Raw genomic sequence first — 14955 nt, 5'->3', positions numbered from 1 at the left:
AAAGAGCTAGACATGACTAAAGCGACCTAGCATTTAGCAAGCCTCTCACAGATTCCCCTAATACTAACATCTTTTTAAAAACCACAGCACAATTATCAAAAGTTATGATACTATAAACTACAGACTTTATTTTGATTTTACTACTTTTTCCACTAATAAATTTCTTTTGTTTCAGGATCCTACAATTCCTTCATCTTTATTTTTCATGACCTCGGTAATTTTTAAGACTGTTGGTCAGTTACTTTATAACTGGGCTTGTTTGATTTTTCTCAAGATTAAACTGAGGTTATAAAATATTGAGAAAAACAGTACAGAAGTGATGTACCCTTCTCCATGCATGATGTGACAGGTACATTATGTCAATATATTTTATTACTGGTAATGTTAACTTTGATCACTTGGGTTAAAGTGATGTCTGCGACACCTCACTGTAAAGTTACTATAGTGGAGAAAAAAAGTTCTTTTTCGTAATTAGTATTTAAGGTGAGAAACTAAGATTATGCACATATCCTGACCTACTTTAAGTTTTCACCCATTAAATTTAGCATCTCTCCATGGATCTTACCTGCAACAATCATAACTATGATTTTTCTAGTGCTGGTTTTATATTTCTCTTGTTCCTTTTACATTTTTTTAATTGCAATATTTTTCTAAGAAAAAATTGTCCCTTGCCCACCTTTTATTATTTGTGTTTTCATTCATTCATTCAGTTAATTACATGTACCAATACACATTAAAGGGGATATATCTTATTCTCTAGTAGTAATCGCACACTATCATTACTGATTTTGTTGATCTGTTTCTAGCTGTGGCACTGGGAACTCCTTTAGGTTGGTTCCTGTGACCTTTGACAAAGCGCAGCATTCTAAAATCATGCTAATTTCAATGAAAGACTTCTTCTCCAACTGCTTCCCTCCCCCTCACTAATTACATTAGCCGTATGCTAACCTGAGACACTGATTTCATCTTCATCTCTTCAGTAGTACCAGCAGGGAAGGAACAAGTTGAAGCACAGTAGTAATGAATAAAAGAGCTTTCTTTTGAAGACAGGTTCTGAAATAAAGGAAGCGCCTGAACCCAAGACAACGGATAAGAAAGCTCTGCCTCTCCATTGGCTGTACTTATTTCTGTCATAATGTCTTTCAATTTCAACTCTTCTCTCTGCGAAATAAAACTGTGTAGCTCAAGGAAAATGAATTCAGTTGATTTTGCTATGAAAGGAAAAAAAAGAGATCGGTTTTTATCAGTAGTATTATTTTTCAAGGGGATTAAGATTAAAATAATTTGATTATTAGTAACAGTAAGGATGGCATACAGCTCAACAAACTATTCTGCATGTTAGTTAATAACCCAGGCAAATTAAATCCCCAAACAACCCATTAGTAACCGAGAACCGAAACTCACAATTTTAGACTCCTACTGCATTAGAATACAAACGCCACGATGGTACTGACTGCTGTTATCTCCAGTACCTGGCATTTATTAGATGTGAGTAAATATCTGTTAATGATTGAAATATATACATTATATATAAAACAGCCAGCCAGTAGAAAGCTGCTATATAGCATAGGGAGCTCAACCTGGTGCTCTGTGATGACCTAGAGGGGGGGGATGCGGGGTGGTAGGGAGCACCAAGAGGAAGGGGATATGTGTACACTTGTGGCTGGTTCACACTGCTGTATGGCAGGAAAAAAATTATATTATAAAACAATTATCCTCCAATTAACATTAAAAATTAACTTAAAAAATATTTGTTAATGAATGCACGAATAAGTACATGACGACTAAACAATTATTTTTCTCTAGCCTTCTCCATATAGCAAATCTGCCCATTAAAATTTTCATTCAAACACTTCCTTCAGAATCATCTTCTTTCATCAGTCATTTCAACAGTGGTTTCAAATGACATTCTCACCTCCCATAATGATGATAAATGGCTTAAGCATTTTCCCCACTCCTCTGCTATTTGCTCATAAGTTTCCCAAATTAATTTGGAAGCAATCAGGATAACAAAATGAGGAATTTTAAAGATTTAAAATTCAGATCACGACTTAACATCTTTAATATGCAAGGCACTAGGAGGAGGAAAGGTAGAGAGATTAAAGAGATAAAAAAGAAATTTATTAATCTGATTTACCTAAATCCAAATCAGACTCCTTTAGGAGTTGGAAACTAAACAAAGTTGGAAAATATTTCAAGATACAAAATCGGAGAAGGCAATGGCAACCCACTCCAGTACTCTTGCCTGGAAAATCCCATGGACGGAGGAGCCTGGTAGGCTGCAATCCATGGGGTCGCGAAGAGTCAGACATGACTGAGCGACTTCACTTTCACTTTTCACTTTTATGCATTGGAGAAGGAAATGGCAACCCACTCCAGTGTTCTTGCCTGGAGAATCCCAGGGATGGGGTCGCACAGAGTCGGACACGACTGAAGTGACTTAGCAGTAGCAGTATATACCAATAGACATGTGTTACGGGAGCATTGGAAAAGTATTCAATCCAGTCTTAGAAAAATGATACATAAGTAAGTATACCAAGTTTTCTTTTTTATAAACTAAAGAAAATCTTGAAGATAAAGACTTCTGTATTTTATTTAACTCTGCCACTGATTAGTTCTGTCATAATTCATTATGAAATAAGGGCAAGAACGCTTAAGACAGGCAGCCGAGGATGTCAACTGACTAAAAGGTAAGGTACTCCTTTTATTTTAGAATATAATTTCAATTGGCTGAGTAAAATTGTAAGGAGAAATTATGAATAAAATTTATCTTAAATAATATCAAGGGATAAATTATTTTTAATTCAGTGAACTTAATTTCAATTCAATGAAATAATTACATTCTACTAAATTATTTTAGAGGAAAATTATTTTATAGGAGTTCTCAAATAATCTTGACATTTAGAAGAAATCTTTTTATACTCACATTGCTGGCTTAATACAGAGTTTTCCAGTTGGGTCTGAATCTCCTGAAGATAACTTGAGGAGACCCAAAGAAAGAGGATAGCATGACTTCTTTTACTGGGATCATCATCTTTATTTTTCCATAATCCAAACCTCTTTAAATGTGTTGTATCCACTAGCAATGAAATCTCGTGCACAGACACTGAAATAAGTAAAAGATAACAAGGTAATAAGTTAATCTGTTTGGGAATACAGCACATGCACTGTATGACTCTTCTTTAACAATATATTTTTTCAAAAAGAATTATATGCAAAGTTTTTCAAAAATATTATTTATAGCACATTTCCGTAAACTTGGCTGAAATACCTAAACACTATTATTAGAGTGAAAAAGATCATATAAATTAGAAAGGGCTAAATAATTATTAAATGATAATAGAAAGTAGGAAGTTAGCCTCTCACCACTATATGATCTCAGACTATCTTATCAATGCAGTTAACTGAGCACAGTGTAACTGAGAAAATTATGTAATTCGATTTTGGTCAATACTACTAACCAAGATTACAAATGTTATCATAAGCCACTTAACGCCTCTTTTCCTTCTCCTAAAACATTTATCCAAAGATTCTCAAGAGTAATATGAGCTTCTGAAGGGTCTAGCATAACTTTTTTTTGGAGGCACTGCAGTTTGCAGGATCTCAATTCCCCCATCAGGGACTAAACCTGGACTACAGCAGTAAAATTAAATTATTTTTAATTAAAAAATGTAATTAAGAAATTAAAAGATGCTGGCTCCTTGGAAGAAAAGGCTATAACCAACCTAGACAGTAATATTAAAAAGCAGAGACATTACTTTGCCAACAAAAGTCCATTTAGTCAAAACCATGGTTTTTCCAGTGGTCATCTACGGATGTGAGAGTTGGACCATAAAGAAAGCTGAGCACCAAAGCACTGTGGTGTTGGAGAAGACTCTTGAGAATTCCTTGGACTACAAGGAGATCAAACCAGTCAATCCTATGGGAAATCAGTCCTGAATATTCATTGGAAGGACTGAAGCTGAAGCTCCAATCATTTGGCCACCTGATGCAAACAACTGACTCACTGGAAAAGACCCTAGTGCCAAGAAAGATTGAAAGCAGGAGGAGAAGGGGACGGCAGAGGAAGAGATGACTGGATGGCATCACTGACTCAATGGACATGAGTGAGCAAGCCTCGGGAGTTGGTGAGGAACAGGGAAGCCAGGCATGCTGCAGTCTATGGGGTCACAAAGAGTTGGACACGACTGATGACTGGACTGAACTGAAGTGAACGGCGGTGAAAGCCCAGAATCCTAACCACGAAGCAACCAGGCAAGTTCTAGGATGAACTCTTACAATTTTTCGAGGTTTTACCTCTCAAAATTTCGAGGTAATCACTCTGAATTAACACTTTCTCCCTTTCATTTAGTGAAAAGAATCTCCTTGAAGCACCTTATTTTTTAACTCAAAGAAACATACAAAATTGGTATAAAGATGTCCCGAGGTCAAGTACAAACCCAAGATTGTTACCTATCTGAAATAAATCTCTTACTACTCCTCCCCCTGGTTTTTCCTGGCACAGTGCTACTCAAAATGCAACATCCTCAGCTTGCAACACTGCCACAGACGGGGAGGCAATTAGAAATACAGAATTCAGGCCCCACACTGGATATACTGAATCAAAATCAGCACTTAACAATAAACAAACAAAAAATAAACAGGATATCCAGATGAACGTTAAAAGTTTGAAAGGTATTTTACAACAAGCATTCAAATACTCATTAACTTGTCATCTTTATGGTTTCCAAGATAGCCATTCTATTCATTTTTTTCTTAATTTCTTCCATATCTCCTCCTTCCTTCCGCTATTCTTTTTCCATTATTCCATTTCTTCAGGCTTTTCCCTTGTTCCCTTTCTGGATTTCTATCTCTCTTCTGTGCCTGTCCATATGCATGCCTGCCTGCCTTCCTCTCTTCCTATCCTGTCATGTCTAATTCTCACCTACTTCCCCTCTTCTCTTACTACATACTGGCTCCTTTTCTGTGTGTATGTCTTTTTTTTTTTTAATTGAAATATAGTTGACATATAATATAATGTCAGTTTCAGGTTACAACATAATGATTTGATATTTGCATACATTATGAAATGATTACCATAATAAGTTTAACCATCTGTCTCCCTATAAAGTTTATAATATTACTGACCATATTCCTTATACTGAAGATTATATTTCTGGGGCTTATTTATTTTAAATAAATTTATTTTGCCTTATTCACTAAATTTGCCCAGCTCCCCATCACTCTCCTCTCTGGCAACTAGCTGCTTGTTCTCTTTATATATGAGTCTGCTTCCCATTTTATTTTTGGATTCCACGTACAAGTGAGATCATACAGTATTTGTTTTGTCCGCCTCATTTTGCTAAGCACAGTACCCACTTGGTCCACCCACGATGTCACAAATGGCAAGACTTCATTTTACAATGGTTGAGTAATGTTCCACATATCTTGTACCTTCTTTATCCACTCATCTGTCAACAGACACAGGTTGCTTCCACATATGCTTGCTTGGCTACTGTGAATAACCAATGCTGCAGTGAATACTGGGGGTGCATGGACTTTTTCAAAATAGTGTTTTGTTTTCTTAGAGTAATTATCCTGAAGTGAAATTTCTGGGTCACACAGTTCTATTTTTAATTTTTTGATGAACCTCCATACTATTTTCCATAGTGGCTGCACCGATTTACATTCTCAATGTGTCCCAACAGTGCAAGACGGGTTTCCCTTTTCTCTGCATCCTTTCCAACACTTGGCTTCCCTAGTGGCTCAAATGGTAAAGATCTGCCTGCAATGCAGGATACCCGGGTCTGATCCCTGGGTCAGGAAGATCCCCCGGAGAAGGGAATGGCAACCCACTCCAGTGCTCTTGCCTGGAGAATCTCATGGACAGAGGAGTTTGGCAAGCTACAGCCCATGGGGTTGCAAAAAAAGAATCAAATGTGACTGAGCAACTAACACTTTCCAACACTTGTTATTTGCTGTCATTGTGATGATGGCCATTCTGACCAGCGTGAGGTGGTTATCTTGCTGTGGTTTGGCTTTGCATTTCACTGACAATCCGCAATGTTGAGTATCTTTTCATGTATCTGTATGTCTTTGGAAAAACGTCTGTTCAGGTCCTCTGCCCACTTTTTAATCAGGTTGTTTGTTTCACTGATGTTGAACTGTATGCATTCTTTATATATTTTGGATATGAACCCTTTATCAAATATATGATTTTCAAATATCTTCTCCCATGCTATACACCTGAAATTAATATGTTGCATATCATTTATATCTTTATTTTAAAAAAAGAATTTGAGAGGTAGCTCTGTTGCACAGATGTTTATCTACAGATTATAGCACTATCTTTTATGAAATCTTCTTTTGAACCACAGGTCTTCATTTCTCCTAAATAGGTAGTGTTATATTGTTCCATAATAACTTACTAAAATTTCCTAATTAAAAATATCTGGGTGTATATACACACACAAACACACACACATATATGTATTCTTATATATTACATATGCCTTAAACATTCTTACTACTTATAGTAGCTTCCTAATCATTAGATTTATTATTATAACACATAGTTGTGGATTCTGTACATGGGTATACGGGGGAGTCCAGCTAAAGTTACTTCAATCTTGTCTTCAGTTTTGGAACCCAGGATTCTTCTTCCCCAGTTCATTTCTGAAGTGTTTTCTGTATTTTATTTTTCTTGCTCATTCTTTTCATAATTCAATCTCTAAAGAGACTGTTCTCTGTCGCTTATTATTTGTTCTCTTAGTGTTGTTTATTCTGAAAGGTTTTTACTTGGGAAGAGAATGAGAAAACTCAGTCTCCACAAATTACAGGTACATTTTCTAATCTACTTTGCACTTCATTCAATCTATTAGATAAAAGTGTGCTTTATCCACTTTTCCTAACCCACAGGTGCTTCGTCTATCAGATAACGAGTGGTGTAAATGCTCTCTGAATCCCTATGCAAAGCCATTTACATGGTTGTGTGCGACACTAAAAGTTTTCTTCATCCTTTACTTATATTTTCTATTTTCATCCATTTTTATATATTAAAACTCTCACTATAAAAACTATTTTTCTTATCCCTTAATATTACTTGAAGTCATTAAATTAATATACCATTTTAAGTGTTACAAAATATTTTAACTCCTTTGGAAGCTACTAAAATAGTGTTAGGTTGAAACACATTATTAATCTTACATTTACGCAAATTCTACAGTGGAAAAAAGTATGAAAAACTAGTTGCAGAAATACTTCAGAATTTTTGCTGACCAGTTATTTTATACCCAAAATTACAGCGAAAAGAGGTCATAAGACAATGATAGCTTACCTTGAAATGGGATCTTAATATACTTTGTTGTGAACTAAAGAAAAAACAAAAAAGCAAAACAGGAGTTACCACTTGAAATGTGTTACTATTCAAATTTTTCAAAAAATTTTTCTTCTTTAAACCACAAGTAGGTAATCAAAGTCTATGTACTAAAAGTCATAAGTCTTTTCCTCAATAAACTAAGAAGACATTTCACTGTAAAGACTTAGTTTTACAGAAGTTTAAGAACCCTGTGCAAGGAATTTAATTTTCAATATGCTCATTTATAAAACCAGTAAGACTATACTTAATATATTTTCAAAATGTTTCCAGAATATTTAAGGAAGAAATAAGATAAAGTCCAAAAGAAACTGCCAAGAGACGTCAGAGAATCAATGATTTTGGTTAATTAACTACAAAGCAAAATTTGATTCTTATCTTTGCTGACATTCCCAGCATTCATTTTTCTTTGTTTCATGTTTCATGTTATAATTTCAGGGTGACTGAGGATTCAGCAAGGTTCCTGCTCATTCCACTACATCTGTGCCAAGACACTAAATTTTCTCTAGGCATCTTTTGTATATATCTGATCTCCTTAATTGTTGATTTTATAATAAACTTTCAAGAGTTGTGGAGCACCTAAATCTTACGTGTACCATCTAACATAGAGATCCCTTCAAGTCTGTCAAATTAATTCATGCCTATTGATTTGTTACTTGGTTAGGTTTCCCTTTTGATCAATACATTTATGAAACTGTTGACCAAATCAGGGATATAGTCTGTGAGCAGAAAACAAAATTAAAAATGGTCTTGGTACAGGGGTACCTAAATTAACTACCAACAAAGTTCCAAATAAGTAGCAAGCAGTGCTTGGTGAAACCACAGGTTTACTATGAGTCTTATTTTTTTCTAATTTAAAATTCTTTTCAAGCTGTAGTTTCCCAAATATAAACCTCACATATCATAGTATAAGTTAGCCACTAAAGCAAAATTAGAGGAAAAGGACAAATGGGGTTCAAATGTTGCCTCTCTTATCCCTACTACTTTTTATAAACAATAATTAGGTAAACTTAGGCAATTTACTGAACCTCTCAGCTTTAGGTCAGAACCTTAATCAAGAGGAGCTATTATCATTAGACTCTAGCATCTGATTCGGTATGTTATCTAGTCTAATATAGTCAAATACATCTTATTACTATGTCACTTTCCTATAACTGCTGTATATTTCGTGTATATACCCCTTGCTAAATTCTTTCTGACATATTTCACTGGGTCGTTAATCTCCTAAAATATATCTTAGCAACTGTAAACAATGAGCTATAGAAAATGAAAATAAGAAGTGTTTGCTATTAAGATTTTACAGTCATTAGTATGAAATTATGAATTAGAAGTACTGCATCTATATATCTGGCTGCTGCTTTCTAGATTATTGTTTCATTCTCCCACCATAAACAACCTTGTTCTATCAAAACTTTCAACTTGGCAATAATTACATACTCATTTTGCCTTTTTTGATGACTAAGCCAATATGCAACCTCCCCAAAGCCAAAGCCCTGTATGCAGCAAAAGACGGAATCCCTAGTTAAGAAATCAGAAAGATGTTTTCGTGGCAATAAGGTAACCCCAAGTTCTCTGAAATCATACTGTATCTATTTAAACTTAAAAATAAAGCTGAACATAAGAGATTTTTTGTAACTTCTAACAACAGCCAGTAGTTTTTTTTTAATATAATATACACTTAATAAACATTTTTCCTATTATTAACAAAGTTAAGACCTAAAAAATTAAATGTGCAGCATTTTCTACTGCAGCATTCTCAACACTAAAAAAGAAAAAAAAAAGGCAATAATAACTTAAATGTACCACTCTAAAATAATGGCTCTAACTTATATAAGAGTTTCCCACTACAGGTATTTCTCCAGTGCAGCTCAACTGTAACTGTCATGACAGAGAACAGTATTTCCAGTGTCCATAACAATACCCAGCAGATACTCATTAAAGATCTGGAAAATGACTAAGTTTAATTCTCTAATATACTATCCCCTCTCCAATAGTAAGAAGGTCTTTACCTATAAGTTATATAGAGTATGATAAACTCTGTCTGAACAAGAATATATATTAAGTCTTATGAAAAGCTTGAAACTTTTAAGACTTTTACCCTTTTCCTGTTTTATGTTACTCATTATATTTTTCAGCTTTAAAACTTCCTACAATCCCTCCATAGTAACATAACTGTTCTAATTTTTGAAGAATTCCTCTCAACCTTTCTTCACACACATATATTTTACCTGCATATATTTACCTTAATTTACAAAACCACATTCCTATAATCAGACATTTAAGATTTTTTGTTTTAATTAAAGTCTGCATTCTGATAGACATGAGACAGATTTTTAAGACCTGCTTATGACATTTATTGAATATCTGCAGTCCTATATTACTTGTAATAGCAAAACACTGGGGACACCGGCAATGTCCAACAGTCAGGAATTCAGGACAATCCAACTATTCCAAAATAGACAGGTGAATTAATTTAATGTGATCATGGTAAGTCAGAAAACAGTATGCAGAATGGCCTGCTCTGGTGGCTCAGCGGTAAAGAATCCGCCTGCCAGTGCAGGAGGGGCAGGTTCAGCCCCTGAGTCAAGAAGAGCCCCTGGAGAAGGAAATGGCAACCCACTCCAGTATTCTTCCCTGCGAAACCCCATGGGCAGAGGAGTCTGGCTGGCTACAGTCCATGGGGTCACAAAAGAATCAACTAAACAACAATATATAATGCTACATCCTTTGGTTTTAAATATATACAGTTAGTATGAAGAATACAGAATGATGTAGAATTAATAGTAGTTATCTCTGGATAAGCAAGATTACAAGTACTCTTCAAATTGCTCCTTATTCATTTGTGGGCTTCCCTAGTGGGTCAGTGGGTAAAGAATCCGCCCGCAAGGTGAGAGACCGGGGTTTGATCCCTGGTTTGGGAAGATTCCCTGGAGAAAGGAAAGGCTGCCCACTCCAGTATTTTGGCCTATACAATTCCATGGACTGTACAGTCCATGGGGTGGCAAAGAGTTGGACTCGACTGAGCGACTCACTTTATTCATTTGTAGTTTTTTGTTTGGTTTTGATTTTTGCCCATAACAAGTCTACCTGAGTATATAACAGCATAATTAATACATTAATTAATGAAAACCCACTAAGGAATATTTATATTAAATAATCCTCCCTTAGCTAATCAGTTACTATAACATATTTAGGTTACCCAATTTTTGGCCATTACAAAGAATTCTACAGAAAAAAACTGGTCAAACCTGAGTTTTAAATGAAAAAGCTAAAAAGTAGGGGGGAAAATTAAGAAAAAGTGAACAAAATTTCTTAAAGTAATTTAAAAAATCATCTTAGGCATAACAAAAGCATTAATATCTGAAAATCAGTGATCAGAGAAGACACATTTTACACAGAACTGCTGTAATGCTTTCAATCAAAGCAATTTTAACTATATCATAAGCTACCATGATGGGTACTTCCCAGAACTGGTGCGCGTTTACTCTGCTGGGATAATAGAGTGCGTGGTACTGGTCACCAAGCAAACATCGGCTTCATGCCTTAAATCATATGCTGTCCTCCCTGTGACATGTTCCCTGACTGCTCCAGGCAGAGGAGAGCAGAGATCACGTCTTAGCATTTTTTATATCCCCTGCCCTATCTACAACACAGTGAGACACTGATAAACTTCTAGGAAAATACTCGAATTATAATTTGATACGGTCAATTCAACTAATGTTTAGAAGTGCCTATTTAAATGTGAGCTATTTATGTAAAGTATAAGAGGAAGTAAAAGTATGGCTCTTCATCACAAGATGCTTAAAGTCTAATAGAGAGATCTAGGCAAGAATACAAACAAAAACACAAAGAATAAATCTTACAACAGATGTACAAACAAACTGCTGTAAGTACACAGTAAAAGGAGAAGTTAATTCTGGTTAGGAAGAAGAAATCAGGAGAGGTTTTCTGGAAGAGGAGGTATTTCAAGATAAGCCTTAAAATAATTTAACAGGCAGAAAAGCAGTGAGAAAATAAAGAGAACTGAGCAAAATCCAGTATGGCATTCACATAAAATGTGAGGCATTAATACTGAAAAGAAAGTGGAAAAATAAGAGGAACTATTCCTGGATATCCTTAAATAACAAGTTTAGAAATTTGGAGAACTCTGTTGTCGTTCAAACACTCAGTCACGTCCGACTCTTTGCGACCCCATAGACTGCAGCGTGCCAGGCTTCCCTCTCCTTCACCATCTCCCAGAGCTTACTCAAACTTACGTCCACGGAGTTGGTGATGCCATCCAATCATCTCTTCCTCTGTTGTCCCCTTCTCCTCCTGTCTTCAATCTTTCCCAGCACTAGGGTCTTTTCTAATGAGTCAGTTCTTTGCATCAGGGGGCCAAAGTACTGAAGCTTCAGCTTCAACATCAGTCCTTCCAATGAATATTCAGGATTGATTTCCTTTAGAATTGACCGGTTTGATCTCCTTGCAGTCCAAAGGACTCTCGAGAGTCTTCTCCAATACCACAGTTCAAAAGCATCGGTTCTTCACACTCAGCCTTCAGCACTCAAATCCATACGTGACTACTGGAAAAACCATAGTTTTGACTATATGGACCTTTGTTGACAAAGCAATGTCTGTCTTTTAATATGCTGTCTAGGTTTGTCATAGCTTTTCTTCCAACATTCAAGCATCTTTCTATTTCATGGCTGCAGCCACCATCTGCAGTGATTTTGGAGCCCCATAAAATAAAGTCTCTCACTGTTTCCACTGTTTCCCCATCTATTTGCCATGAAGTGATGGGACCAGATGCCATGATCTTAGTTTTTTTAATGCTGAATTGCAAACCAGCTTTTTCAGTCTCCTCTTTCACCTTCATCAAGAGGCTCTTTAATTCCTCTTCACTTTCTGCCATAAGGGTGGTGTCATCTACATATGTGAGGTTATTGATATTTCTCGCAGCAATCTTGATTCCAATTTTGATCCCGGCAGCTTGAATCCAGAAGATTCTTGCTTCATCCAGCTCTGTATTTCGCAGGGGAGCCGGGAGGGCTGCAGTCCACAGGGCCACAAAGAGTCAGACACAACTAAGCAACTAAGCAAAGCACAGCACTCTGCACATAAGTTAATAAGCAGGTGACAATACACGGCCTTGACAGACTCCTTTCCCGATTTGGAAGCAGTCTGTTGTTCCAAGTCCGGTTCTAACTGTTGCTTCCTGACCTGCATACAGGCTTCTCAGGAGGCAGGTCAGGTGGTCTGGTATTTCCATCCCCTTAAGAATTTTCCACATTTGTTGTGATCCACACAGTCAAAGGCTTTAGCAGAGTCAATAAAGCAGAAGTCAATGTTTCTCTGCAATTCTTTTGCTTTTTCTATGACCCAACAGATGTTGGCAATTTGATCTCTGGTTCCTCTGCCTTTTCTAAATCCGGCTTGAACATCTGGAAGTTCTCAGTTCATGCACTGTTGAAGCCTAGCTTGGAGGATTTTGAGCATTGCTTTGCTAGTATGTAAAATTAAAGCAATTGTGCAGTAATTTGAACAATCTCTGGCATTGCCCTTCTTTGGCATTGGAATGAAAAATGATCTTTTTTAGTCCTGTGGCCACTGCTAAGTTTTCCAAATTTACAATAATTTAAACTCAGTTTACAATAATTTAAATTAATAAAATAAGATTCACTCTTTTTGCTATCAATTATACTCCAAAGAAATACTTACTTTACCATCAAGTAAGTTTTAGAACCCAAAGAATATCAGTGCTGCACATGATTCTTTTCATACAGAATCTTCATTAGAGAAGTCAGATTAGAGAGATGATTTTAGGGCATTCCTCTATGGTTTCAAGATTTCCTATTCAAAGATATGTTTCAAAACAGATATAATGACATATTCAAAATGTTCTATATAAAATTAATATCAATTCCATTTTAATTTGCACTAAAGAGGCAATCTGAAAATTGACCTTGCCCAAGAAGCAAAACTAAAGGAAAAAAATATATACTTACTGTAACACAACCTTTAGAAGCTCCTTTTATTTTACCAATATAAACAGAAGTAAATATAAAATCCAGTTGTAGATCCATCTCATTTTTAGGTATAAGACAGGAAATGTTTTCCATGACAGGATTATATGTACATAATTCAGATGAAGTCTAACAATGAAAAAATTATAAAATGCATGTAATGCTAAGTATTATATAAATGTTGACAATGCTTTTTAAAGTCAAATATTTCTTTAAATTATCATTAATGAGTTTGTGAAGGATTTTACACTATTCTTACTGTCAAGAAACAGTTATCTAGATTTTTCCCTTAAAAAGTATATGATTTACTTTGAGAAAATTACTCTAGTTGAATCCTAAGTTAATTCCATAGGACCTACAATGCAGAAATACATCCTTCTCTGTATCAAATTCATGATTTCAAATTCAGTATTCCCTAATGGACTTTATTTATTTTTAACTCAATAAAAATAAATTAAGATTTATATAATGCTTAGTTTAACATGAGCTTTTAAATATCTCTTCTAGTCACCACAACAACCCGATAGGACAAGTTATTTTTTCTTTATGCATTTCATAAGTAGAGCTAATAGATGTTTGGACTGGTTAAGTGACTTGCTTAAAATAACACTGCTAGTAAGAAGCAAAACTAAAACAAATCAGCTTTCTATCTGCAGGTCAAGGGATATTTCAAGCATATAAAATTGCTTCTATAAACCAAGAAGATGCTCTTAGCTATTGCATTCTTAGTGCACAAGAAGGGATATAACTGCCTAAGAAGTGCTGATACATCAAATCTATATGATTTACTATGTGCACTGTCTCAAAAATCTCAAAAATCATACCACTTCTGCTCAAAAAATTCACAACTCTGCTTTTAAGTTATAATAGACTACCAGGCAGTATGAATAACAGCAATTTCCCATGATCTCTTCTGAGTTCTACAATGCTTTCAGATGACTTTTTCAACTCCATATTTGCCTAGCTGTTGCACATTATGCCTCTTTAACATCACTAATGACCAAATAAACCACTAATAGAGCAATTATGCATGGGTATTCACTCTCCTACCTCTAGAAAATGCTGATTAATCTTCACCTCAAACATGCACACTACTCATTATTTTTGATAATGAGTAATGGCTCATGATGCCATTTATTTTTTAAAAATCATTCTCATTTTTCATTGATTACTGTACTCTTCTTATCCCTTAAGCAAAAAAGGGGGAATCTAATCAACGACAGATGGTTCTAATTAGTCAAGTAACTATGTGTTTTAAGTGATAAATTGAGAAGATGAGTTCTAAAGAATTCCTTATTCGGTGTCACAATTGGTAAAGACTAAACTGCCTTTTAAAAATGGTCAATCCATGTTTCTAACAGTTTCATTTAAAACTGGAAACAAGGAAGGGTGCAGAGGTATATTCTGCCTTACAGATCTTGGTAGAGCTCTATGTTATTTGCTGCTTGGCTGTGATCATATGTTGTCAGCTCTACAAGGGATGTAATTTTCGTTTAACATGATCATTTCATACTGCACTGTCAATTTACATGCTGCCAAGGGAATTGCAATTCATTTAGAATTTTGAGCACATTATCAATACTGTTTTAATTACAA

The 14955-nt window shown here is 35.3% G+C and overlaps 1 protein-coding gene across 5 annotated transcripts in view; it reads right to left on the bottom strand.

Moving 5' to 3' along the window:
* SENP7 (SUMO specific peptidase 7) overlaps nt 1–14955 on the bottom strand; it is a 155467-nt gene that overhangs the window by 23233 nt on the left and 117279 nt on the right. For all 5 annotated transcript variants that reach the window (XM_070454958.1, XM_020896784.2, XM_020896785.2 and 2 more), the window contains 4 exons: nt 13342–13488; nt 7316–7349; nt 2927–3106; nt 949–1211 (listed from right to left, as the gene is read on the bottom strand). In XM_070454958.1, the coding sequence (XP_070311059.1) occupies nt 949–1211; nt 2927–3106; nt 7316–7349; nt 13342–13488 (624 nt within the window). The remainder of the gene's footprint in view (nt 1–948; nt 1212–2926; nt 3107–7315; nt 7350–13341; nt 13489–14955) is intronic.

This window comes from Odocoileus virginianus, chromosome 25 (assembly GCF_023699985.2).
Source record: "Odocoileus virginianus isolate 20LAN1187 ecotype Illinois chromosome 25, Ovbor_1.2, whole genome shotgun sequence".
NCBI lineage: Eukaryota > Metazoa > Chordata > Mammalia > Artiodactyla > Cervidae > Odocoileus > Odocoileus virginianus.
This window is presented reverse-complemented; position numbering and strand designations above follow the sequence as displayed.